The sequence below is a fragment of the Argopecten irradians genome, chromosome 7, assembly GCF_041381155.1.
Source record: "Argopecten irradians isolate NY chromosome 7, Ai_NY, whole genome shotgun sequence".
NCBI lineage: Eukaryota > Metazoa > Mollusca > Bivalvia > Pectinida > Pectinidae > Argopecten > Argopecten irradians.
This window is the reverse complement of record NC_091140.1, coordinates 14,595,198-14,622,084: the sequence shown is the minus strand read 5'-3', so window position 1 is coordinate 14,622,084 and position 26,887 is coordinate 14,595,198. Positions and strand designations below refer to the sequence as shown.

The 26,887-nt window shown below is 32.7% G+C and overlaps 1 protein-coding gene across 1 annotated transcript; it reads left to right on the top strand.

The window, feature by feature from the left end:
- The first annotated feature begins 9,321 nt into the window (after positions 1 to 9,321).
- LOC138327630 (ceramide phosphoethanolamine synthase-like) lies at positions 9,322 to 16,888 on the top strand. Its single transcript, XM_069273892.1, has 5 exons — positions 9,322 to 9,602; positions 11,464 to 12,458; positions 15,309 to 15,431; positions 16,133 to 16,213; positions 16,715 to 16,888. The coding sequence occupies exons 2-5, from the start codon at positions 11,598 to 11,600 to the stop codon at positions 16,745 to 16,747; spliced, it is 1,098 nt and encodes a 365-aa protein (XP_069129993.1). The 5' UTR covers positions 9,322 to 9,602; positions 11,464 to 11,597; the 3' UTR covers positions 16,748 to 16,888.
- The last annotated feature ends 9,999 nt before the right edge of the window (positions 16,889 to 26,887 follow it).

The window sequence follows — 26,887 nt, the reverse complement described above, 5'->3', positions numbered from 1 at the left end:
ATATCCATTGGTAACTTTACCAATATGTTCACTTTTTGCCTGGCTCCTAAGCACCCCATGGCGAGGGTCGGGTGTCAGGTCAACCATTTCTGTACCTAAGGAAGATGTTACTACAGAAAGATTAATTTCAGTAACATCACCACACGTAGTTTTCAAAATTTTGTGAATTGTTGATGGATTCCGGCATAAGCTCACTTATATGAGTTACTAATATAAGATTAGCAAGTACAAATATAAATATGGTGTTTTCCCCACACAGTTGAGCCAAACAAAGCTGTGATTACCTGATGATGATGTTTGTGCTGTTGATTTTCTTGGTAGCTGCTGTAGTTTCCGTGGTATTGGTGCTGGTTCTACAAATATTTTGATTTTCTTTAAATAATCTTCTCACCTAATATTTTTGACTTGCATATTCATAGGTTTTACTTTCATGGATTTAAACAAATCCATGTATACTATGAAAATTTATATTTTTCTTCTGAAAAGTAGTGAGCTTTCAAGAAAACTGAGCAGGTGTGGATGCTATAACATTTCTAAAAATTGATTAAAAGCTAGATAGGAATATTTACCTGGTGCTAATGTTGGTGGTGGAGGTGTCTGAAAGTCCATTCCCCTTGAAACTGGTGCTAAAATAAAAAACAATAAATATTTTTATATATGCACACATATTTAATATCATTCATATGTCTAATATCTTTTCTTTTGTTAAAAACTTCAGTACATTTGACAAAATAGTGTTCACAAAAACAATTCTCTATAACATTGATTCCATGTGGTGGTATGCATTTTTATATGACCACATTCAAAATATCCTAATTCACGGTATATGAATGTCTTAGGTTGCAAGGATCAGGTTATGTCAATTGAAAGGTTTCATGTCGAACACAGATTTTATTTTTTTATATGATGTGGTGTTTCCTATGAATTTTCTGATGTCACATATGATCTAGTATTGTCTGAAACAAATTTTTCCTGGTTTGTGATAAATAGGAATTCTTACCTGATGATGACTTGGGGTGAGGAGGCTTTTGGGTTTCTCCAACGTTAATTCTAGGTATAAATGGTGCTGAAATTTAAGACAAGTCATTGTTTAGAAGAATGTTCATCCCCTTGAACTACCAATGTACATGCACCCATAAGAGATTTCATGAGACATAAGCTAGCCATCAAAGCTTGATCGTGATCAAGATCCATGTAACGACATAGGCCAAACATGTTTTTGCTTTATTTCTTTTTATTCCGTTTTGAAATTGAAAACATTCGAAAATAATTTACTTATGATTTGTACACGTAAAACATAAATATAAGTATGTGATGAAGAAAGAATACCTGGTACTGATAATGCTTTGGGAGGTTCAACTGTAGATGTACCTTTTGATCCCTCTGTCGATCCTGAAAACAGCAGTAGAAATATGAAAATTTATCCATTAACAATCTTCAATTTCGTCTTATCTGGTATTGAATCAAACATTTTACCAACAAGTGTTTTCTGATAAAAAATATAGCAACAACTTTTAAATGAACATTTCTGATGCATAACAACATCACAAAATAGGACATAAAACTACTTTATTGTTCAACATTCCTTATAAAAAAAAAAAACAAAAAAACAACATATTGATAAATTCATTGATGTTTCCCATTTGAATTGATACAGTTGAAATAGGCAATAATATTATTGTGATTGTCGCAATATCACATTAATTTAACAAATGATCATGCTATATTTAAGGATTAATTTGAATAGATTTTTTATGTAATGGATATACATGTATAACACAGAAATCTGAGTGTACTCTAAATAAACAGTGTTTTCAGTTATATAGGTATAACTTATAAGCATTAGCCTGAATTGTCACCATATATTTAGCAAATATAACTTGAAAGGGTTAAGAGCTGGTGATATTTATACATTTATTAGCAAGACTGAAGAGTATTCATAGTTAAATGTTAAAGGCTATGGAAGGTTTAGTCACCACAAAGATTGCATATAGTCATTAAAAACAAAAATCCCACATCCAAATTATAAAATTTGATACTTATCACAGAAATGTGAAGAATGATGTGAATATATATATATATTATGTATGAATAATTTCTGTGGTAAAGAAGCACCACAAAAGACAACATTATCTGTATTACTATATACATGTTAGATATATATTCTGGCAATATGCTAATATATATTAATTAGAATATTATAATGGAAAGGGGCATAAATAAATGGAAAAAAAGAATGTTTACTACAGGGAATACACTTGATATTTAATACAGTGCAAGCTAAGGCAGGTGATTATGTTATGAAAGAAGTGGATTATATTCAATAGCCACAAAGCAATGAAATAAGCATAAGTAAGCATATATTTCGCATACATCTATACTTACAAAACCGCCTGACAAAATAAAAGATCATACAAATAAATACACACACAAAAATTTTTTTTAAAAAAATTAAAAAATTACCTATAATGAAAATCAATTTTAGATCTAGCTGGTGGACTACAGAATTTTCCTAAATATATGTTATTCCAGCATCATATTGGTTTGATTGGATGCACTTCATCAGTTGTCATAATTCCATTTCCACTGAACTTAAAAACTTACCTCTTCTCCGAAAATGGGAGGGATGCTAATTACAGCGAATACTGTAACTATATGTACAATTGTACATTATAATAATTACCCAGTAAGGATTTCAGCCAAAAAGAAAAAAACAACTTTACTGGTCTTTCAACAAAAGGCTAAGTAAGAACTTGACCCAGAAATTGCTTACTTAATATTGAGAGTCTGATTTCATAACATGTGCATTGGAAAGTAATTTGTATTAATTATGAAATTTATATACCCAGTATTTATAAAAAAATAAGCATTTAATGTTTGACATAAGCTTTGTCTCTACCAACAATAATGTGACTTACTGGATTTATTGTACTAAGGTTTTAATTATTGATCAAACTCTGTTAAAATGCTTGTTAAAACCTTAAAAACAAAATAAAATTATGAAATTAACTTTTCACAGTGACACTTACCTGCAAACTTCTTAGCTTGCCTCCTCTCAATCTCAGCAATCACTGCTGCAAAACAAAAAACACCAAATAGTTACATTAATGATACAGTGTATCTTTTGGTTGACTTTGGTTGTTCAAAAACAAAATTCTGCTAAATCACACTTGAAAACTACAAGCATTCAATTACAATTAATATCTGCAATCCTAAATTTTGTGAAGAGTAATTATAAAAATATCAAAGTTAAATTAGAATTTTCATAAAAGTGATATTAAGACTTACAAGGCTTAATCTTTCGCTCTGCTGTAACATTCTTAATTTTAGAGGCTAACACATGAGGTGGCAGGGCAGGTCCTTTCACGAGTGAAGATAACCTTGATGGTGTTGGCCTCTTCTGTTGTGTTGCCTCCCGGTCCTCAGGAAAGCTGCCTACATACCTTATGAAGGCCTCCTTGTTTTTGCTGTTATGAGAGCTGGAAGATGTCTCGGATTCAGATGCAGACACGAGGTAGCCGGCATATCCGAGAGCATTCTCCAGCACCCACCGAAAAGTCTAACCTCTGTAATATAAAAAAAAATCATCATTAAGATATTTATCTCTAGCATCTACAATGTTCATTGAAGTGTTACAAAAATATTTATCTTCCTTGATTTCTCATAGAAAATTCTACCTCCTTATGCACATCTATAAACTGTCACTGCCAGCCATCATAACTATCATTTTTATAAGTATGGCCATGCCATCAGTTTTCTAATATCTCTTAACCATCTGTTGACATACAGACAGACACTATATTGATTACTTAGTCTATATACATATATAATAAAACTCAATGACCTTTCTCTAGTACTTTCGCCATTTCTTAATGGCTCTTCGGGAATATAAATGTTTACAGGTAGGTCCTCGAGTTTTACTTTTTTGACACATATATAAAGATAGAGAAAGCTCCTGCAGCTCTGCCGCAGGTTTAATAAGAGACAAGTGCAGCTCTGCCGCAGGTTTAATAAGATATAAGGATATAACAGGAGTTTGTTAAGCTAGTTTGTGAATAATACTTTTAAATACTGAATAACCAATGAAATTTTATGAGATCTGGAAGAATCTATATTCACAATAACTAGCCTGACAAAAGTTGTAATGATTATAAGATTTCATATCATGCATACTTCAAGGCACCAAATTGGAGAGTGTATTCCCCAAGGACATCTATGACATTTTCTGTGTCACCACCCTGCTTTCTTACAGCAGCTGCTGCAGCAGCTGCAACCATTCCTGGAGAAATAGGGGCAGTCCATCCTCTTTCCTTATTTTCCCTCTTCACTATGGAAGCTTGTACGGTATCTGAAAGGTTCAAACTTCCATCATGGTGTCTTCTGAAATGTGGTTTCATTTTCTGAAATAAAACAAATGCAACATTTTGATTATTCATTCATGAATTCAGTAAAAGTTAGCATTTTGAAGTAAACTTTCAACAAACTTTCAACAAAAGTATCAAAATAGGGTTCAACCATCTTTTCCATGCATATGATATAAGTCTTCCCTTGTTTCAAACCATTGTAATCCATGGCAAAACAAAACGAGCATAACTCTTTAATGCTGAAGCAATATAAGTCCTCCAGCAGCCAGCCCCAACAACTTAAGATGCAACAATTTTATCAAATGAGTTATACAGTCTCCTCTAACTCGAACTTGCATTCCTGAATATCCCCTATTTGTCATAACTGATTGACTCGAATTCGCATTCCTGAATATCCCCCATTTGTCATAACTGATTTCATGGTTCTGACCATACCCCAACCATATATAATCTTGGTAACAAAACCCTGAATAGCTCGAACTGCTATTAATCGAATACCCCTCATTCCTGGAACAGAATAGAATACCCCTCATTCCTGGAACAGAATAGAATACCCCTCATTCCTGGAACAGACACTCCTTCCCATTAAATACATAGTAACAAAACCATCTATTTGTTTTACCAGTGTCACACACAACTGCACCTACCAATTGAATAAAGATCACATTATTTGTTTATACAAATGTAGTGTAAAGCCATTGGATAATTACGGAATAACAGTATCAGCAACACCTAGTATATACCTACTCAATTGCCAGTTGTTAATAATTTCATTTGTATACTGGCCATGGTATTTCAGAAAATGCATTTAAATAATGTTTCTATTGCACGATTGTGGAGGTTGTGAATTTGAATGTAGACTGCTTTAATTCTTGTCAGCATTTTAAAATGTGCACTTCATTTAACTATTAAACATTATTGCAAAACACCGTCATATTTTTATTGTTGGATTTTTTTTTATTGAAATGTTATTGACATATTGTGACCAGTATATATTTATGTCTATTTCTGACTATTGATACCAACCTCTGCTGAGTCAAATACCCAGTATTCCTCAAACTATTGATATGGTCCACTGCAGTTCAAGTTAAAGTAACTGTGAAACTTACTTATTCAACTTCTTTTTCCAATTCTTAATGAAATCCTCACAATTTTGCCTTAATGACTTACCAGTTATGACTAAGGTCAAATTTCTGTAGTACACAGAACTAATATAGGGCCAGCTCTGTGGTCAGGGTGAGACTGTTGTCCTCTAAACACATCTCAGATAGCACCTGATTCTTAAGATTGGGCAGCTGTAGCAATACCAGTCCATTGGAAAATATTAAATTACTTTAGGCTTACAAAGAATGATAATTATCAAGGAATTTAATCCTGTACAAGGTAAACTAGCTAGCAGTACCAACTTGGATGATAATAATCCAAAGCTTTTGTTTGTAGAGGGCAATAAATCCTTGTAAATAATATGAATATTATCACATTTACATTCACAATTCAAGTATATAAAATAAACCTAGAATAAGCCAAAGAAAAGGGATAAATTAAACCAAAAGTTAAACGTGACCATTATAACGTCACTAAGTGTTAACATGGTAACGTAACTAATTACTGTCAAAATGGCTGTTTCATCTTATGGAGTATATTGTTGTTACGTGATAAATGGTTTTCCTGGTTTAACTAAACAATTTTAATACTACAAAGTCGCTAGGGTGGCCGACTGATACTATACGCTGCACAAATTTAGTATTAAGTCCATTAAAGTGTACACGGAACGGAAAATAATATTTAGATATGTTATTTTCTTTGATCTCCTGACAAGAATGTTGAAAACCGCATCAAAATCGGCCATTTCAGTACCGAGATACCGCCCTCCGAAGTGCCGATTTTTACCTGTATATCGACTGCTAATCAGGGAATCGGCCGCTCACGCTGATTTGGGGAATAACCGGATGTGACGTCACGGGGACAACGGCAGTGAGGTGTTTGATAGTGGGGTTTATAGCACAAAGGTGGACATATATGTATTCCTGAAATGGGGTTACGAGAATTTTACAATTATATATGTAGTATACAGTTAAGACGACGTTTTAATTATATATAAAATAGGAAATATTGCAACTGAAATCAGGCTAAATACATAAGTAGATTAGAGGATTCATGTATAAGTTATATGTTTCTGGTATAAGCCCTTAATTGTGTACAAGCTTTTAACTAGAAATCTTATGTCTGTTTTAACAGCTTACTAAATTAACAGACCTCGAGAATATTCAATTTTCGTTATGTGATCTAAAAACAGACGAATTCGAAAAATGATGGCCATATAATTATCCATTTGAATATGTTTCTGTATAAATAAAAATTCACTAGGCCTATGGATTTCAAGAATCAGCATGACGAATAGAAAATGTGTGTGAAATGTATTTCATAGTTCAATACATGTAAATATCATAATCATAAATTGGGGGGGGGGGGGGGGGGTTAAAAAAAAAAAAAAAGGAAACCACTTGAGATGAGAGATTGAATTAATGATATTTCATTCATCTATAGCTGAAACAAGTCTCTCTTCCTTTTAAAGCTACATGTACCTGTATACCGACATGTGTTATTTTAACAATCTTCAACGGTACATTTTTTGGTCATATAGATTATCATTATTGGTATTCAATAATGATCGATATTGACCAAAATTCACTAAGAATTGCATATCCGAAATCTTGCAACTATCAGAAATATCAAAATTCTGACATTGTGCATTATATTTGTATTGTTCTTTCTCGACATGCCATTTGTAAATAATTTTGTAGTTTATGTTATTAAAATGCATATACATGTAACCAGAAACATATTTACGAGACAAATGTATATGCATGAGTCTTTCTGAAATATATACATCTAGTGATTGATACACTTGTTACATGTTATGTACGGACGGTATATTTTACTGTAAACCAAGGATTTATAAGTGTAAACAAATATGACATTATACAACAATTCCATGATGGTCCATCGCTAACTTACCTGTGATCTTACTTTTTACACCTGACGAGAGCTAATTAACAACGCGTGACAGGTCACTAAACACCTTTCTTACGGTAATCTGGTTAGCCCCTTCATTAGTCTCGGTTGACCACGCGTTTTACTGCACTTAGAAATTTACGCAGCACGACATTGGCAATTTTATTTTGATTTGGATACTAGATATTTGGATTAGACATAGACATCTTCAATTTTTTTCGTCTCGTGCATGATTTATTTTTCAATTAAAGACACTAATGATTTAACTTGAGCAAAATATCAACAAGTCGTCGGATGTGCTGTACTTTATTTCGTCAAAAAACAAATGGATCGATTTCAGTTATATGATTTGATGCATTTAGGATGCCAAAAAAAAACTCTGTTAAGAATTCATCACGGTAACTGGTACATCAGAGATTATAGAGTCAGTTCTAGGTTCAGCAATAGGACCCCCTGTCATTAATATTGGATATTGATATAAAGAAGTCGTTTAAAATATTTGCCTATGTGTAGTCATCAGTTTCAATAATTCCAGTCGCACTCCGCAGAGGTGGAATAGAGTAAGATACATCAGAATTTTCAATTAGTCTGCGGACAAGTTTCTAAAAATTTCAAAAGATTTGAATTACTAAAGTTATCGAGAAGGCCATTAATGTCCGCATTTAAATTTAATAGAGTGCGATTAGATTTATATTTATGAAGCAGTCTATATAACTACAGGTAACGCTTGCGTAGGTAAATAGTCACCCGTTTCGTTCTGCATTAGCAAAAGGTGGTGACTTCCTAATCAGTAGCACGGACATGAGCATGTATTATAGCCAGTACTCCCGATTGTTACGCATGCGTAAATATCTAACACAATAGCGAGGACTATAAGTATCACCTTCATTCGCCCTTGTCAAGTGTAATATTCTCATCAATAATTCATAGTTTTCACCTGCGATATGTACGGAAGGCCGTAGGCGGCATCTTGTTGTCATAGGTGTATTTGGGCGTGTGTTTCTTCATGTTACATACCAACACAATTAATAACGCAATTTTTATCACCTTTACTTTATTCTATTAAATTTTTTAATAATGTTATTTCATCTAAATGTCAAATTGCCATATCATATTAAATGAAGACAACTTTCTAATTGTGAAAAACATTTCAAAATTTGACACTCCGATATCTAGCCAAGATCTAGCCTATGAGAAACTAGTTTGATAAACAGAATCGAAGTCAGTAATTGTCAACATTTAGATAGATAAAATCAATAGCACTCTGCATGAAAGAAATAAAAGAAAACATACAATGTTCAAATGTAAACGCCGATGGCACATTAGTGGAGTAGCTTCAATCATTTAGACAACGTGTGGGACCTCCGGACAACAGTTTCTGGTAGACACACTATCTAGAGAGGTCGATGGGATTGAATTTTGAGTGTTGAATTGGTTTGATTCTCACTTCACTATACTAGTTACTCTATAATCATATGAAATATATAACCTTTGACCTTGCAGATCCGAGAAGTGAATCACAATTACGAAATGTTGAACCATCCTTAAGTAGTTCATTATTTATTTATTTATTTTTTTTTGCTTTTTTAATTACCAAAATAAAATCTGCAATTAATGGAAAATTATATTCTAGATTTTACACGATGTTGTGGTATTGGCATAAAAAATATGAATTTGCTTCAAATATGATAAATATTGACAAATGGACTATTTCTTAATGTTTGTGTGAGTGGTATGAAAATACTTATTTAAATTACAAATAAGTACTCTTAAGTTTTATATATAGAGCCTCAGAAGTGAGCAAACCTTAATTATAATATCTATATGTACTTAGCAGCATCGTAATAATCCCCGACTCTTTTACTTATACGTTTATAATTGTTGATGATTCATAAACGCAAATTATGTCACCGATGTACTGCCATAGGATATTTGCCAACAGATCTGTAGATACTGTAATATAGAGCTTCAAGGTAAGGTAATGCTTATAACACTCACATGCTACATTTATTGATGGGAACAGTCGTGGAATATTCCCATTGGTATTTCTGTTCATTAAGACAAAATGGAATTAAAATCAGTGAAGGGAAACATTTAGCACATGTGACCTCAATTCAAATCGACCGTGACGCCAGATCTTATGTTTACGCCATTCTCGGATAGGCAGGTGAGAGGAGATGACATAGTTTTACCTGTGCTGCTGATCAACAATATAACAGGTAGGTTACATTTTATTCAGAATTAGTTTATTGATTGACGTTACATTTGTCTTAAAAGAAAAGTAAATAATTTAGTATGTGTCAATGATATTTCGTCGGGAAACTGTAAGTGCAGATGAATGCCTTTTTCGATGAAGGAGAGAATGTCACGGTTCATCTACTGAAGTGATAAACAGACATGCTACCATGCATGAACACCTTCGTCAGAGATACTCTGTCAGAGATGCTACAGTAAAACTATAAACTTTTCATTTCCTTAGTTATGTAATCAAGCGTGAATTGTCTTATTCAAATCGCCAATATCGTTGTTTACAGTGGTAAATCCTATATACAAGTTTCTATTCAGGATTTAATAATGCTGAAAATGCAGCATGGGTAGATTGCCATAAAATACATACTGGTTATATTATAGATATCACAACTTAACGTTTGACTCTATTTATGATACATGTACATATATATCCATATAATGGAAAATATCACAACTTATAATGTAAAGTATGAACCTATCTATGATACATACATGTATATATCCATATAATGGAAAAAATTACAACTTACTAACTTACATGTAACGTATGAACCTATTTATGATGCATATATATCCATAAAATGGATAATATCACAACTTAACGCATGAATTTATTTATTATACATGTACATATATATCCATATAATGGAAAATATTACAACTTAGATGTAACGTATGAACCTATATTTATGATACATATATATCCACATAATGGATAATATCACAACTTTCATGTAACGTATGAACGTATTTATAATACATATATATCCATATATTGGAACTATCACAACTTACATGTAACGTATGAACCTATTTATAATACATATATATCCATATAATGGATAATATCACAACTTTCATGTAACGTATGAACCTATTTATAATACATATATATCCACATAATGGATAATATCACAACTTTCATGTAACGTATGAACCTATTTATAATACATATATATCCATATATTGGAACTATCACAACTTTCATGTAACGTATGAACGTATTTATAATACATATATATCCATATATTGGAACTATCACAACTTACATGTAACGTATGAACCTATTTATGATACATATATATCCACATAACGGATAATTAATGATAAATATACTTGTATATATCCATATCACGTATGAACCGATTTATGATACATATATATCCATATAATGGATATATTGCTCGTTAACGACTACATGATTGCATTTTCTCTTTAATAATATGAATTTTATGATAAAAATGACAGAGATCCTAAAGAGGAAAATGGACTATGATTTGTGCTTAACTTATACATTTTTTGTAACTAAATACCTCAATAGGGTCTTCATTCAGTCAACGATTCTGAAGTGGAAGACTATTGTTACATATTATGTAGATTTCCCGATACTTTCACCGCATATTCCGCCACGGTGACCCCTGATACATATCGTATCATTGTTATTTAAAGTAACCACATTGTTGTCAAGTGTTTTTGAATCAAAATGCTAATTTCATAAAAATCGTAAAAAAATGACCGTGTTAATAGAACTAGACAGGACCTTTTATATATGTTTTAAATATCTGATGCGGATCTTGAGATGCGTCATGTATCAAGCCCTCTGATTGTGGGGTTTTAACAATGAACGCAGGCTAGCGTAAAACTTACGGCCCTTAAGTCCACACTCGCGGCTTCATTTGTGTGGTTCAATGTTCAAGGAAATTTATCACAACATCGTGAACTTGACGACGACATTGTGTGACGTACGTACGCAACTACCGCTGATACGTTATCTTTTCAACTATATAATCATCCATCAAGACTCAAGATAAAACTGTGTTTATATTACAGGTAGAACTGGGGTCGCGGTATCACACTCACCTGTGGATAGGACACTTCGGCGTACTCGCACCACCCAGGAACTCCAATAGTGACAACGCATCATTACGTCACGGATGGGTTGGAGGTAAATAGTAGTATATAAAGAAAATGGAGGATATGATGGCATCGTTAGAACATTGTAAGTTACATTCTGTAAAGTTCAAGCGGAAGCCCAACATGGCGTGGTGTTGGGGATGGAAATACTGCCGAGTAGGACCTATTGCCTGTGTGTTGGGAGGTATACTTGTGATCTATTTTCTTGTGATGGATATTTTACTCTACAAATCCCTCCAGACTATAACACTTATGGAACCTCCGAACCCTTCCGGTTACTCACCTCTGCGCCCTATATCGGTGAAGTTACTAATGATGGATCATATGTCACATTATATAGATGATCCTATTGCTGAATTACTGGTGAGCACTTTTGAACCTACTGGGATTTATCATATACTTACACCAAATGTTATCAGCATTAGCGGATTAATTCTTGGATTTGTATCCGGGAAACTTGTATCCATGGACTCCCTTCAGTATAGGCGCATCGGGGTGTTGGTTTTCTTATACAGGATGTGGTTAGATGTCTTAGACGGAGTTGTGTTCCGTCATACCTCAGGGAATCCTGTATACAAATCACATAGAACATCTTTAGGTTTCTTCGTTGACGTTGACTGTGACATCCTCAGTGGAGTTGCACTTGCTTTTGGATGTCTGTTTTATCTTTGGCGGAATCCTCCGGTCATTGTGTCACGTGACCTATTGCCACAGTCAAAATCTTTTCTGACAGGACGTGAAAATGAGGAGGATTATCCAGTTAAATCATTTGGAGTGAAAGCAACCAAGAATTACATATTTCTCAAGGCGCTCACGTTCGGTATCATCATATTGGCTTCTAGTGCTACATGGGATAATGTCGTTCAAGCATTCGCGGAGATCCTCCAGACACCTTTACAGACATCGGTGCAGACTGTAAGTATAGCCATGTGGTTTATATGAAACTTACGTCATAACAATGACGTAGCAATTTGTGTTTCTACATCACTAGTCGTTGTGCACATATCATATATTCGTATCTTAATTGTACTGACTGCAATAAAATATCATAAATAATATCGTGGACCCAGTTTCATTTTCACTTTTCATAAGGAAATCCTATTACTGAAAACTTCGGTTCAAATCTAGGTCATGTCAGACTCCTACAAATCTATATCATGAAACAGTCCTCCAAATCAAGGTCATGAAACCGTCTTACAAATCTAGGTTATGAAACAATTCTACAAAGCTGGTATAATCAGCCTTCAGGCACTGTCGTAATGGCAATCAGATGATGAATCGCAAGGGTGAAAATAAATCAATGCAATCAAAATCAAGCTATCGAAAGTGATTACAATGCAATACACCTGATTAGAGTATCACCTGTCAATTTACATAAAACATTATGAATATTATACCTGTACAGGTTTATGTATATGTTAAAACTGACACACAGTTATATGTTTTTAATGCCAACGAGATACTTATAAATTTGTGTAAGTTAAATACCTTATATTGCTAATCAATGTCAAATGAACAGATGCTATAGTTTATCGATATTACTTTCTATGTAGATCACGAATTCGACATTAAAATAATTAAATGTATACCTCAGATGTCCTGAATACAGATCAAGTCATCTTTTGAATATGACATAGTTTCTTTATGTTGATATTGCAATCACATATATGTTTTATCTCTTTTTTCTACTTGTATGCAATAAGTGTAGTTACTATCGCTGATGTAGAGATAGCGGTATATCTTCTTTCTAATAGGTCAACACTTCACTTTGAGATAGGTCTGTCACGTTATCGTTGATGTCAGGATAAAAGTGTAAGATATGTGCCATATGCTTCATAATTAGTTAATACTTAACCAGTGGCGTAGGAAGATGAGACGTATGGTTTGGGGGGGAGCAAAGGTCCTCAAGATTTTCTTCATCCTCAACTCAATCTTGACATATTCGATTTGTCTTCTAGTTTATGCATTAAAAATAATCTAAATATTACATCACATTAAGTGTCCGTACACAAGAGGATATCAATTCAACACTCAACCATGTATACTTTATATACTTTTTCACATTATTTTGTTAATATATCATTACATAAAATCCTCGTACACATCTATAGCTAGTGGCGTCGCAATCAGGAAATTAAAGATTACGCAAAATTGCAAAATAAGCTAGGGAGCGTCGAAGGCGCGAGTATTTTGGGGGTGGGGTGGGATTGTATACGCTGTAGTAAGAGGGATAACTCGAACTCACCGAATCACCGAGTGCGTTGACAATATTTCAAGCCAGAAATTAACTATGCACCTACACTCTTTAACCTGCCATCATTGATATTCAACAGCTCGTGGCAATTAAGTCTGCAAACAGATAATTTTGTGAAATAAGTTAAAAGATTTAGAAGATATTAATTGGTGTTCGTAATATTCATCCATATAAAACTAGGTTGAATGGATAGGGTTTATATTCAAACCTATAGAAACTGTAATATTCTTTTTTGTAATTTCATCTGACTTTATCTTCCTTTTGCGAAAAAATATCATCGGTATTTCGGACATTATTCTTTGCTTGTGCCTGAATGTGTTCTAATCGCTAATTTAGGGTGTAATTTAAGTTTCTTTCAAAGGAAGATATCGAATTTCATTTAAATTATCAGTAAAACATAAAATTACATTGGGATGTAAAATACTAAAATATGATTCAGGTTTAGTATGTTATCTATTGTAATGTTTGAGTCGTCTGTTCTAAAAAATAATGTATTTAATAGTTAATTACTCTACAAAAAAAATGTAATAGTAATGTGGAATAAACAATAAAATAAGGAATGTCTTTAGATATTTTGGTCAAGTATGTATACAATGATTGCATTTTTATGGTCGTAATTTCGCCCCATTTTTTGAGTATACTTATTTGCTTCGTGTGTATATATTTATAAAACAAAATTCAATTTTCTTTTACTGAATAAACAATGGTCGTCTAAATTAACTTTGATGAAACGTAGTGAAAATAATTACATTAAACAAACAATATCGTGATACACTCGAAAAACTGCCTTGTCGTTTGAGACATTAAGATACAAAGGTTTCCGATAATGTCGTTTCGAATGATAAATATCTCATGATGGATTGAAAATGAAACGATTTTAACAACTATATTGCTGGTATAAAACCAATAGGCAATTTATATAATAAAATAATTGATGCACAACCAATATATCACTAAAATGAATAAAAAGCTACACATTGAACGATAGGCGATAGAATAATGTGTTTACTTTGTATATTTGTCCTTGTGCGTTCAGCGTATACCTCATTAGTCTTAACCAATTAATTAATGAAGTCTATATTTTATGTCTCGTCGAAAATATTTTTATTTTTTCCTCAACCTTATAGAATTGACAGGTACAAATGTACAAGGGAAGTCTTAACATAGTTATTACAAAAATACCACGTAATAGTACATGACAAGTTAAGCGTTTTCAATGATTTCTGTAATCGACACAGCACAAGTAAAAACGGTGTTTACTAATTGAAATAATTTTCTTTTTATACATTTTTTCCTAAAATCATGTAGTGTTCTTCGTAAATTATTTTTTAAAAGTTACAAAATACACTCGCTAAAGCTCGTGTCTTTTTAACTTTAAAAAAATAACTCACTCGTGTGGAATAAATTCAATATTCAACAACCACTCATTGTGTAACCTCTAAATGTTATATTTAGTATTGTTGTATATTTAGTATTATTGTATAAATATATTGAATACTTACGTTTGACAGGAGAAGCAGACAGAGTCCCTACACACAGTAGTAACCTTCTTCAGCATGTATCTGTGGCGGTTCGGCAGCTCTCAAGCTATACTCATTATGATACAAATCGCTATCTTTGCTGACAAAATATGGGTAAGTATACCATGCTGTAAAATCTTTTTAAATTGCAGTTGCAACAAATACTTAATAAGAAATCGTTTTGCGATAAATAAAGTACAGTCACTTAGTTCACCAAAAAATAAAAAGTCGACAAAAACCGATGTTTATATATTTGATGAACATATTGAATGGGTGAACATAATTAAAATATATAGCATTCTTAATTGGAACTATCAGTGTAGCTCTTCAAATGACAACATGTCTTTCCTTGCAGCTATGTATTTCTTGTTATGCCATTGGTTATGTTGTAGAGGGCTTAATTTCAATCACGAACTATTAGTGTAACTATCAATGCCTATCCTCAACGGCGGGTAACTCTAACTCTCAATATACATGCCAGACAGACTAAATAATGAGATAATAGATAATAAGAGAGTGCTAATGTAGGCATTGTCTGTTGCCCAATCCCAATGTAATATTACAATAAAAATATTCTGAAATAAAAATACCGTAATGATAAAAGGACACAAAGTGGACAGGAGTTTTATTTAGTTTTTTTCAAAAAATGAGGATATTAGTTTTTGGCTTCGTTCTTATTGATCAATTATATATTTTTTTTTACTTTTCATCCAATGTTGGTATCAGTCCCCCCACCATCGTCTTTTAGTGTTGTAACGTTTTAAGTGTATTACAATGTAACAATTTGTTTGATTCGGGAAATCTTTTATTTTCAGGAATTTCTTATGTTCATACCATATGCTGGATTCATTGGAATAGCCTTACTTAATTGTATTAGCTATATACATATATACCATGTAAGTGAAATAATCTACTATCCATATGTACATCGGTAGTACTATAAGTTTAAATCTGACTGATTAAACATTGTTCTATTTACTCAAGCTATCATCTTTCTTTCTTTTATGTAAAAAAAAACAGTGTTTCGGTATAACCTTCAATATGATATGCTTTTTGTAATGTTTAATTTACAATCATTATATATTTTTATTCAATTTCGACAATGAAAATAAATATGTTTCCACATATGTCGCATATATAGAAGTACTAATGATACATTATAGCTATTAACTATTTTTAATTATCGCGACTCTGGACTTAAGGATAGAGATCATGCAACCATTTTAAATATTTCATGGATCAAATTTTCGCGATCCTAGCAATGTGCCGCAAAATTGCGAAAATATCATCTCCGCGAAAACAACCAGCTAGACGGTATACTTTGTTTGGCGATTCGAAGCTAAAACGATAAGGAATAATACATATTTATTAACAAATGTTTTTTGTTTCTTTTCCAGCTACGATACATCTTAGATATACACCAGTCCTGACCTCGTGAACAAGAGAATATCGGAAACTACATTGCATGTTTCATATATATATATTTAAACATATTAAACAAGATACAAACGTTTATATTTCTATACTTGTTAACGTTATATGTTTTATTAATAAACTGACTTCACTGGAAATATGTTGGCTTTGTTTCTGACTTCAGTACATGTATATATATATTTCCCGAATAGATTTTATGAAGCAGATTTCTCTCGCCAATCCGTTACACATGCATCTTTTAAAATGTACATACAATGTACATGTATACACATATTCTTACTTATTAGACTTAATTAAACTGTATATAGATCTCGTCAATATTTTTTTAAAATATAATTTCTTGATTTAAAAAAAAATATAAAAAGATAATAAAAAAGAGCCTTAATAGAATGACCTTTGAACTTTGCTCAGATTTCGATCACTGCTGTTCATTTCAACATCTACAATTGATTCAGTAGAAGAGCATGATGTTATGATGTGATAACATTTTGTTCGGTTACTTGATAAAAAGCAATTAATGCCTCAAAATATATATAGATATAAACCTAACTCGATTTCCTTTAATGATTTCGACTACTAAGATGGATGAAGCACAAATCGTAAGGTGCAGATTGTTGGCAATGCTGATGCTTTATGACGAAAATAATTATTAAATGTTTCGCATCACTATACTTGTACCAATAAGATGAATGGTGGCATGTATACGCACATATCGACTTGATTTCGACACTGGTTTTTCCAACATTTTTTTTATGTGGACCATGGCTTCTAACCTCCTGGAGATATCTCATGATTATGTCATCAGTCATTCATTTTAGAAGACGCTTTCACAACAGAGCCATTTGGTTCTATCATTACTTATGCTCTAAATATTACGACTGTATGGGCGATCATAAATCGATTGCTTCCTTTTGTACTAACTGTTCTCACAAAGTGGTTCTAGTTAATTGGTAGTACTGCAGAAGATCCATATAAGCCTTTACTGGTTTTGCATTATATTTAGGATTTAAAATTAATGTGCCTTTTTATTTTGAAAACAAAATTGATCAACTGGCTGGAGGCGGACATGAAATAAATAAAATTATTGCGTGGGAACGAAATATTATTGCGTTGGAACGGAATATCATTGCGTTCGAACGGAATATTATTGCGTGGGAACGAAATATTATTGCGTTTGAACGAAATATTATTACGCGGGAACGAAATATTATTGCATGGGAACGAAATATTATTGCGTGGGAACGAAATAATTTTTGCGTGGGAACGAAATATTATTGCGTGAGAACGAAATATTATTACGTGAGAACGAAATAATTATTGTGTGGGAACGAAATATTATAGCGTGAGAATGAAATATTATTACGTGAGAACGAAATATTATTGCATGGGAACGAAATATCATTGCGTTCAAACGAAATAATTATTGCGTTCAAACGAAATAACTATTTAGCTCATTATCATACATGGATGATATGACAGTAATCGTGCCATCGCAGTAATATGATATGGCCTACAACTTATGAAACGGCACCTTATCTAAAACAGATTTTTTTCCTATTTTTAACGATTTAAAGTTTTGTTTATTGTGTTACACTTCATATATTCAATGAAATATATATAATTGTATTTATCTTGTACGTACAACATAGTATCTAGGTGTACTAGGTTGTACGTACCTGATACAACGATGTACGTACAAACGTACAAGATAATAGTTTGTACATACATACGTACAAACATACACGATACTGTATTAATAGATATTAATAAAATTCTAAGTTATACGTACAAGATGATAAGTTGTATGGACATGATAAATAAAATTATACATTGATCCTTATACGCTGCCGTAAATAAAAGCAGTCTATGTGCTTTTATATTACTGAGTGCTGGAATTCTGTCTAACACCCTATATTTCAAGCACCCGAGTGACTGAGAGTATTCTACCCTGACTTCGTGAACAGCGGTGCATTGAAAAGCAACAACAGAATCGTATGCGTATTGACGCACAGTGTAAGTTTTGTGATACCAACTACAAACAATACAAAGGCAAAAATACTCAAGTGCCCGCTGTATGAACCAGAAACCCTTGTCAAAACCATCCTCTGCTTATTTCGGTGTTAAACATGTATCGAATTTGTATTTGTACTTCGTCCCCTATATTTTCATTTACGGAAAACCTATTATTATTTGTTTGTATTCAATGACACTTAAAGTTACTTGTTTCATGTACCAATTTGAAGTGTTCCCTCTAATTCTAGTCACCTAGTTACATAAAATGCGGTTATATGAGCATTGCAGATTGTATGTGTTGTACCGTATTTGTTCAGTTGGTGGCCCTAGTCTCCGTTACAGTAAGCACAATAAGTGTGGATATTTTGTATTGTGTATCTATTCCAAGCTAGTTTCGCTAAGTCTGTGCACATTGGCACTTCAGATATAAAGTGGTAAAACTTATATAATTCGAGTATTGGTCACATCATTTTGATATGCACGGAGGGTTCACTGCTGAACAGATACGGTAATGATTTGTAAACATTTCCTGATATGTCTCGTTTGTATTGATTATAGTCAATCTACGTACAAATGTATACCTGGTAACGGAGAAGCAGTTCCGTACTAAAGGCCTAACCAGTGTTAGATGTATTGAACAGTGTTTATTTTATTATTGTAAAGAAGAATGCCAATTTATTTGATATACTCATAACGTAGAAACCTGTAATTCATGTGTTACATGTATATTCATAATAATGAGTTAGTGAGGTGGTAAACAGTCATACATAAGAAGTATCAATTTGTCTTTCACGAATTGTCGAAAATCAGTTATAGTTGTAACTTGAATGAAAAATAGTTATCTGTGCGCAAACAAGGAAACTTTGTATAACTTTCAAAACCTTTTATTCAGACATTTTAGAATATAGACGAACTTTAAATGCGGTCACATTGTAACATTGTCTTGTTTATGTGTAATTGTAGTTTTACGAGATCCAATAAAAGATTGATGCAGTTATCTTGAGGAACTCGGTTATATGTCTGTCTCAAACTTCACAGGGCAGAAGATACTGTATATATGAATTTAATACATCGGGTTATTATGTTTCAATATTTCCATTTGAAAGTATGCAAATTGTGTTACAACGAACATTATATTATATCAATACTTGGTTGATTAATTTTAAATAGAAAAGCAATGAATTTCCACTGATAACGAAATCGAGAGGTAACATGGTATAAAATGGGATGAACTTCCGGTTATGACGTCATCAAGATGGCCGCCATCTCGAATTTCACTAAAGATTGAAAAATAGTCATAACATTGACATTTTTCAACCAAAGAAGACAAAATATTCATCAAAATGACCACAATAGAACAACAAATACATATCAGGATCATATAATCCAATATATTATTGTTATTTCTACGCAGGAAATGAAAAACATTCGGATTTAAAGCTCAAAAATGGTATTTTTTAAGCAAATTTTTCATATTTGGCTTGACGCAGCAAAAATGTTTGCCAATTAACAGCAAACTATTATTTTTAATCAGTTATTTGACCTCTTATCAATCGGTAAAAACAACACAAACAAAAAACAATGTTAACATTGTATAAGCTCCGGTTATGACGTCATCAAGATGGCCGCTATCTCGAATTTCACGGAAAAGTTAAAAATAGTCGCAACATATAGACATTTTTCAACCGAAGTAGACAAATGAGGTATCAAAATTACCACAATCGAACAACAAATACATATAAGGACCAAATAATCCTATATAAATAGTGATGTGTACGCAGGAAATGAAAAATAATAATATTTAAGCTCAAAAATGGTAATATTTTAGGATTTTTTTCATATTTAGCTTGACGCAGCTATAATTGTTTCCCAACAAGAAACTTTTATTCATAATCAGTAATTTGACCTCTTATCAATTAGTAAAAACAACAAAAAAATATAGAAATGCAAAAGAGAAATATTGTTATACATGTACCATCATTTGGTTTACAAAACATCATCGGATGCGTATACAGGGTATATGATTGCTGTTTTTTTCCAAACCGCTGACACTACAGTTTCCGTATGTCTTAGAATTTCCTGAAGATAACCTTGGCAATTGACGATTCATATCTTAACACATTTGAATTTTAAGTTGGCTTACTATCTAAGCGGGACCATTTCCTAACATAATCCATTTTCATGTTCGAAAGTTTGTAGACTAGAAGCGTCTCAAAATGAATTTTTACAGCACAACGCCAACTAATAGGGTCTCAAATTAAAACTGAATAAAGTATTTGTTTCCGTTAATGTTAATACCACACACTTTCCGAAATTTGTCTCTTTTAGAAATAGCACATCCACTGTTAACTTTCTTTTTCTGTGTATAACGTAAGGAAATGTCAAATGGTTACTACAGTATCACATATGTCTTTCAATAGTTCTTAATGATGATCATTATCGTTGTGTGTGCTTTCTCGCCAGTGTGTCGATGAGCTGATGAGCTGATGTGACATTACATTACCGGTTTACCATCGTGGTTCTAACTTGTCAACCGTCCATGGCCAGTGGTAACATCAAGAACATCGGGTTCGCGGATGTGGGAGCTCATCCTGTTTTCAACCTAGTGATTCACATATCGTATATGATGTTCCAAACCTCTCCGGTAGGATGGAAAAGACACCAGAGCCACATTCTGCGAAGGGTTGAGTTGCTTCTCCTTAATTCGTATAAAGCACAATTCCTCGTTCTTGTGAAACCTCAGTGACCAAAGATGGCACAGGTGAATTATTTGAAGTCATAAATGAGGTCTATAGTGAAGTTCCTCTCTTTGCCTGGAGCGCACTGTAGAAAACTTTTTCTTGAAAGTCTTCAATGGTGTCTCTACGCATACGCCAGATGCGACACAACCGGTACCTTCAAGGAACTAGGGAAAGTCAGACCAATGAAAAACATTTGACATTTATGACCTTATCAAAGACCTCGAGGATATCACCTGTGCCATCTATAGTCGCACGAGTGTCCACAAGGTTGATGAATGGTGCTTCATACGAATCGAGTAGTTATGGAATCATTCCACCATTTGAAGAATCTGGATGTAATTTCCTGAGAAGTCTGAAACAGCATTTACGATATGTGAGAATCTGAAGGAGATCCCACATCCCTGAACCTGTTGTTCCTGGTATAAACTCTGGCCATGGATGGGTCATGGAAGATGACAGGCTAGAACACCACTGGTAATGTAGTGTCACATCAGCTCATCGACATCGAAGACGCCGCTCTGACTTTCGACGAATTGGATACTGATATTTCGATTACTCTGATTCGGACTGCATATACCAGCTACCAGACATGCCGACTCACGTCAGAGGATAGTGCAGTGAGGCGGGAAAGCACGCACAATGATAATGGTACAATTGAGAACCAGTGAAAGAAATATGTGACATTGTGGTAACCATCTGACATTTTGCTTATACTATGCATAGGAAATAAACGAAACTGTGACTTGTCCTACCTAGATATTCTGTCAACTTTACATTCATGTTTTCTACATATAAATCGCCAATAGTCAAACATATAAAACATATTGAAGGAACTTATAATCCACCAGGAACCTCTAGTATCAGCGGTTTGGAGTTAGAAAAATAGCATACCCAGTATACGCACCCGGTGATGTTTTGTAAACTAAATGATGGTATAACAATGATTCTTTTTTGTATCTCTATATATTTTATTGTTTTACTGAGTGATTAGAGGTCACATAACTGTTTACGAATAATAGTTTGCTGTTTGTTAATATTTTAGCTGCGTCAAGCCAAATATGAAAATTATCATTTTTGAGCTTAAAATCCAATTTTTTTCATTTCCTACCTAGAAATTACTACATATATTGAATTATGTGGTCCCGATATGAATTTGTTGTTCTATTATGATCATTTTGATACCTCATTTGTCTACTTCGGTTGAAAATGTTAATGTTATGACTAGTTTTCTATGTTAGTGAAATTCGAGATGGTGGCCATCTCGATGACGTCATAACCGGAGCTTATACAATGTAAACATTGGTTTTTTTTTTTTTTTTTTTTTTTTTTTTTTTTTTTTTATGTTGTTTTTACTGATTGATTAGTGGTAAAATAACTGATTAGAAATAATAGTTTGCTGTTGGCAAACATGTTGGTGCGTCAAGCCAAATATGAAAAAATTGCTTAAAAATTACCATTTTTGAGCTTAAAATCCAATTTTTTCATTTCCTGCGTAGAAATAACTGCATATAATGGATTATAAGGTCCTGATATGTATTTTTGGTTCTATTTGGTCATTGTGATGCCTCATTTGTCTTCTTCGGTTGAAAAATGTCAATGTTATGGCTATTTTTCAATTTTCAGTGAAATTCGAGATGGCAGCCATCTCGATGACGTCATAACCGGAAGTTCATTCCAGTTTATACAATGTTACCTCTCGATTTCGTTATTAGTGGTTATAAGGCTTCAGAAAAAACATTGGTTTGTTACGTTGTGTGTGTGTGTGGGGGGGGGGGGGTACACGAGGATGAGGTATGATAAACAAAATTATTATACGGGTAAAATAACTATATATCAGGCGGATGATGTAATGAAATGCAATTGATGAGGGTTTTTTTAATATCACCTTAAACCGCTTACTCATCACAGTAGTGAGTCATAGAATGTTCGATTATACCGAAACATAAAAAATACAGAAAAGTAAAAAAGCAAAAAGGAAATACTGAGACCTGCTTCTTCAAAACACTTATAATTATACCACGCGGCGTCATCAATATATGTATATAGGCCACGAAAATCTATTCGTAGATAAATTCCTCTAAATACTTCAGGTTGCTATTTATTCTCTCAATATGATTGCTTATTGGGATATAGATTTCTTGTGCAAAGTTCGAAACAATTTACCCCGGGCTCTATATGGCATGCAATAATGTGGGAATACGCGTCCAATAATTAATATTGATATTCATGACCTCTTATGGGCGTCGTGTATGTCAAGTGCATATTATATGTTTACAAAGTATATTTGATCAAACCATGGTCGCGTGAAGGTAAATATTGATACATATGTACATATATATTGATTTGATTATTCGGCTATATTGAAAAGTAAAATTGCTAGTAAAATAAGTGAACATAAAGACAAAAAAAACTTACCAGATATGAAAAAAATTGCAACAGCATTCGATAAAGTAATTTAAAAAAATGAAACTATCTATTTGAGTAGAAGTAAAATTTAATACATAGAATCAGTCCGAAGTTCACAAATCGTTCGGGGGAATTCATGAGTTTAAACATGTATATATGCGAAATATTTCCTGTAAAAAATAATTTGTTTTGTCATAAACAACTTTCCCATTTTTGTATTTTGATATCACATTTGACTTGTTACTAATTAATAATATAAAACAATAATATAATGCAGCAGAAAAACCACAAAACATACAATCAAATTAAAACGATATTAGTCGAAAGAATAAACTGTAATATAAAAATCTCTACTAAAATCACGATTTCAGTTTCAAACATGTCCGTGGAGATTGATTTTCGCGGAAGATTAATTTATTGGAATTCCCTTTCAATATGAACTTAGTTATTTTTGTTTGTGATGACACTTTTTCGCGATTTAACTAGTGTCGCTAAATTCGCGATATCTATCTCTAAAACAGTAGAGTACAGTATATCTATCTCAATGACAGATGAGCGCAGAATACTTATCTCGAAGACAGTAGAGTACAGTATATTTATCTCGAAGACAGCAGAGTATAGTATGTAATTATCTCGAAGACAGTAAAGTGCAGTATATCTATCTCAAAGACATTTAGAGTTCAGTTTTATCTATCTCAAAGACAGTAGTGTACAGTATATCTATCTCGAAAACAGTAGCATATAGATATCTATCTCAAAGGCAGTAGTCTACAGTATATCTTTAGTATACTCAATAGTGTACAGTATATCTATCTCAAAGACAGTAGAGTAGAGTATATCCATCTCTCTCAAAAACAGTAGAGTGCAAGTAGAGTGCAGTATATCTATCTCTCAAAGACAGTAGAGTGCAGTTTATATCTTTCTCACAGACAGTAGAGTGCAGTATATCTATCTCAAATACAATAGTGTAGTATATCTATCTCAAAGGACAGTAGAGTAGAGTATATCCATCTCTCTCAAAAACAGTAGAGTAGAGTATATCTAAGTCTCGAATACAATAGTGTACAGTATATCTATCTCAAAGACAGTAGAGTAGAGTATATGTATCTCAAAGACAGTAGAGTAGAGTATATCTATCTCAAAGACAGTAGTGTACATTATATCTATCTCAAAGACAGTAGACTACATATATCTATCTCAAAGACAGTAGAGTAGAGTATATGTATCTCAAAGACAGTAGAGTAGAGTATATCTATTGTACATTATATCTATCTCAAAGACAGTAGAGTACAGTTGTATATCTATCTCAAAGACAGTAGAGTACAGTTATATCTACAAAGACAGTAGAGTACATTATATCTATCTCAAAGTTGGTTCAAGTAGAGTATGAGGAAAAACCAGTCATCTTTAGGGACTGGAAGTGTTACCTGAAACAATACTTCAAGCCATTGAAAAACCTGACAAAATACCACCATTTTCTTGTGGAATCTACAAAGCCAGGTGAAGTGTTGTGTAAGGAAGTCGGTGACTCACTTCCAGTGTCAGTCAATCTACTTAAGAGAAAGGAAGTCCTTCCATCTGCAGAAGATGAACCAGAGGAAATTGTGTCAAAAGGACTAGATCCTTCTAGACAATGGTACTTATATGACAATATTAGGGAATTTTGTAAAAGTGAAAGTTCAAAAAACATTACCTGTCCAAAACCCACTGTACCAAAGTCAGAAATGGATCTGACAGAAAGCAACCAAGTACCAAATGTTCCATGCAAACGGAAAGGTTTACTTTTACGATGAAAATGACTGCTATATTACATTGTTCACATTTGTAAGGCGTGTCTTGTCTTCAAAAGATCTGTAGTGATGGAAATAAGTTTATTTTATGTAGGAATTTGTGAGCGGATATTCCTTTTGACAACAGAACTTTGTCTTTAAATGTATATGTATATATACACATGACCTTTGATTCTACCACCTAGTGTTGGACTGATTATTGTTTTAACTGATGATCGATCGATTATGATTTTCCTAAAGACTATCGATTATGAAATTCAATAATCAATTATTAAAATGGGAGATAACTTGTGCTTATTTTATATTGTTCTGAACATTTATTATTTGTATATTGGTGTAAAACAAATTTTCTCAAAATGTCTTAGACATGTTAGATAAACAATAATTTGAATTAAAAAAAACACTTCGTTGAACCGTTGCCACAAGATATCTTTCTAAAATTCTTCAGAGAAAATAAAAGGTTGAATACATAAATATAAAAAAAAAGTTTTCTATAAATGTAATCCAAATTCAAAATTGATAATTAGTAGGTTGTCCTAAACCGATCATTGAATGTGATTTTACAACCGATTATTAACACTAAGTAGCCTTCACTGTTTGTTTTTTATTGGCTGTCTCCCAATTTTTATCTATTCCTAGTGGATATACTAGTACTATTAAACTTAGACTGATTTTAAAGTTGGAAATTAAAAGTAATTGAGGATCAATATTACTAATATATATAGACACAAAATTAGTACCGATGTAGGGAAGTGAAGTAAGGCTGTGTGCATATAAATTTTACATGTATATATATAAATCGGTGTGATTTTAAACGGCCCCCTCCCTCTTCCTTTTCCATTTTTACCTGATTTTTCCAGCCTATTTCTACCAATTCTCAGTAATTATTCCAATATTTTACTGAATGTTATTATTTTACTAGCTTCGTGATCTATCAAACATTTAAGAAGTGTGACCATTTCAATATTTATGGCTTTGGAGTTAATATTTAGATTTTGAATTCTTTCAAAAATTTTGACATTAGATTATCTCCCTTTGATGTATATTCATTTGTACGTGTAACGACGTTTTAAAATGATATGGACAATTTATTTTTCGTAATTAAGAAGGGATAACATAAAATATTTGTTTGGTTTTGAAATATATGTTGTTATTCAAAAGTATTGACATGTCAATATATCCCTTT

Coding starts and splice junctions, on each gene's coding strand:
- LOC138327630 (XM_069273892.1), top strand. CDS start 11,598: ATGGAGGATATGATGGCATCGTTAGAACATTGTAAGTTACATTCTGTA. Junction 12,459..15,308: donor TACAGACATCGGTGCAGACT/GTAAGTATAGCC, acceptor TACGTTTGACAG/GAGAAGCAGACAGAGTCCCT. Junction 16,214..16,714: donor GCTATATACATATATACCAT/GTAAGTGAAATA, acceptor TTTCTTTTCCAG/CTACGATACATCTTAGATAT.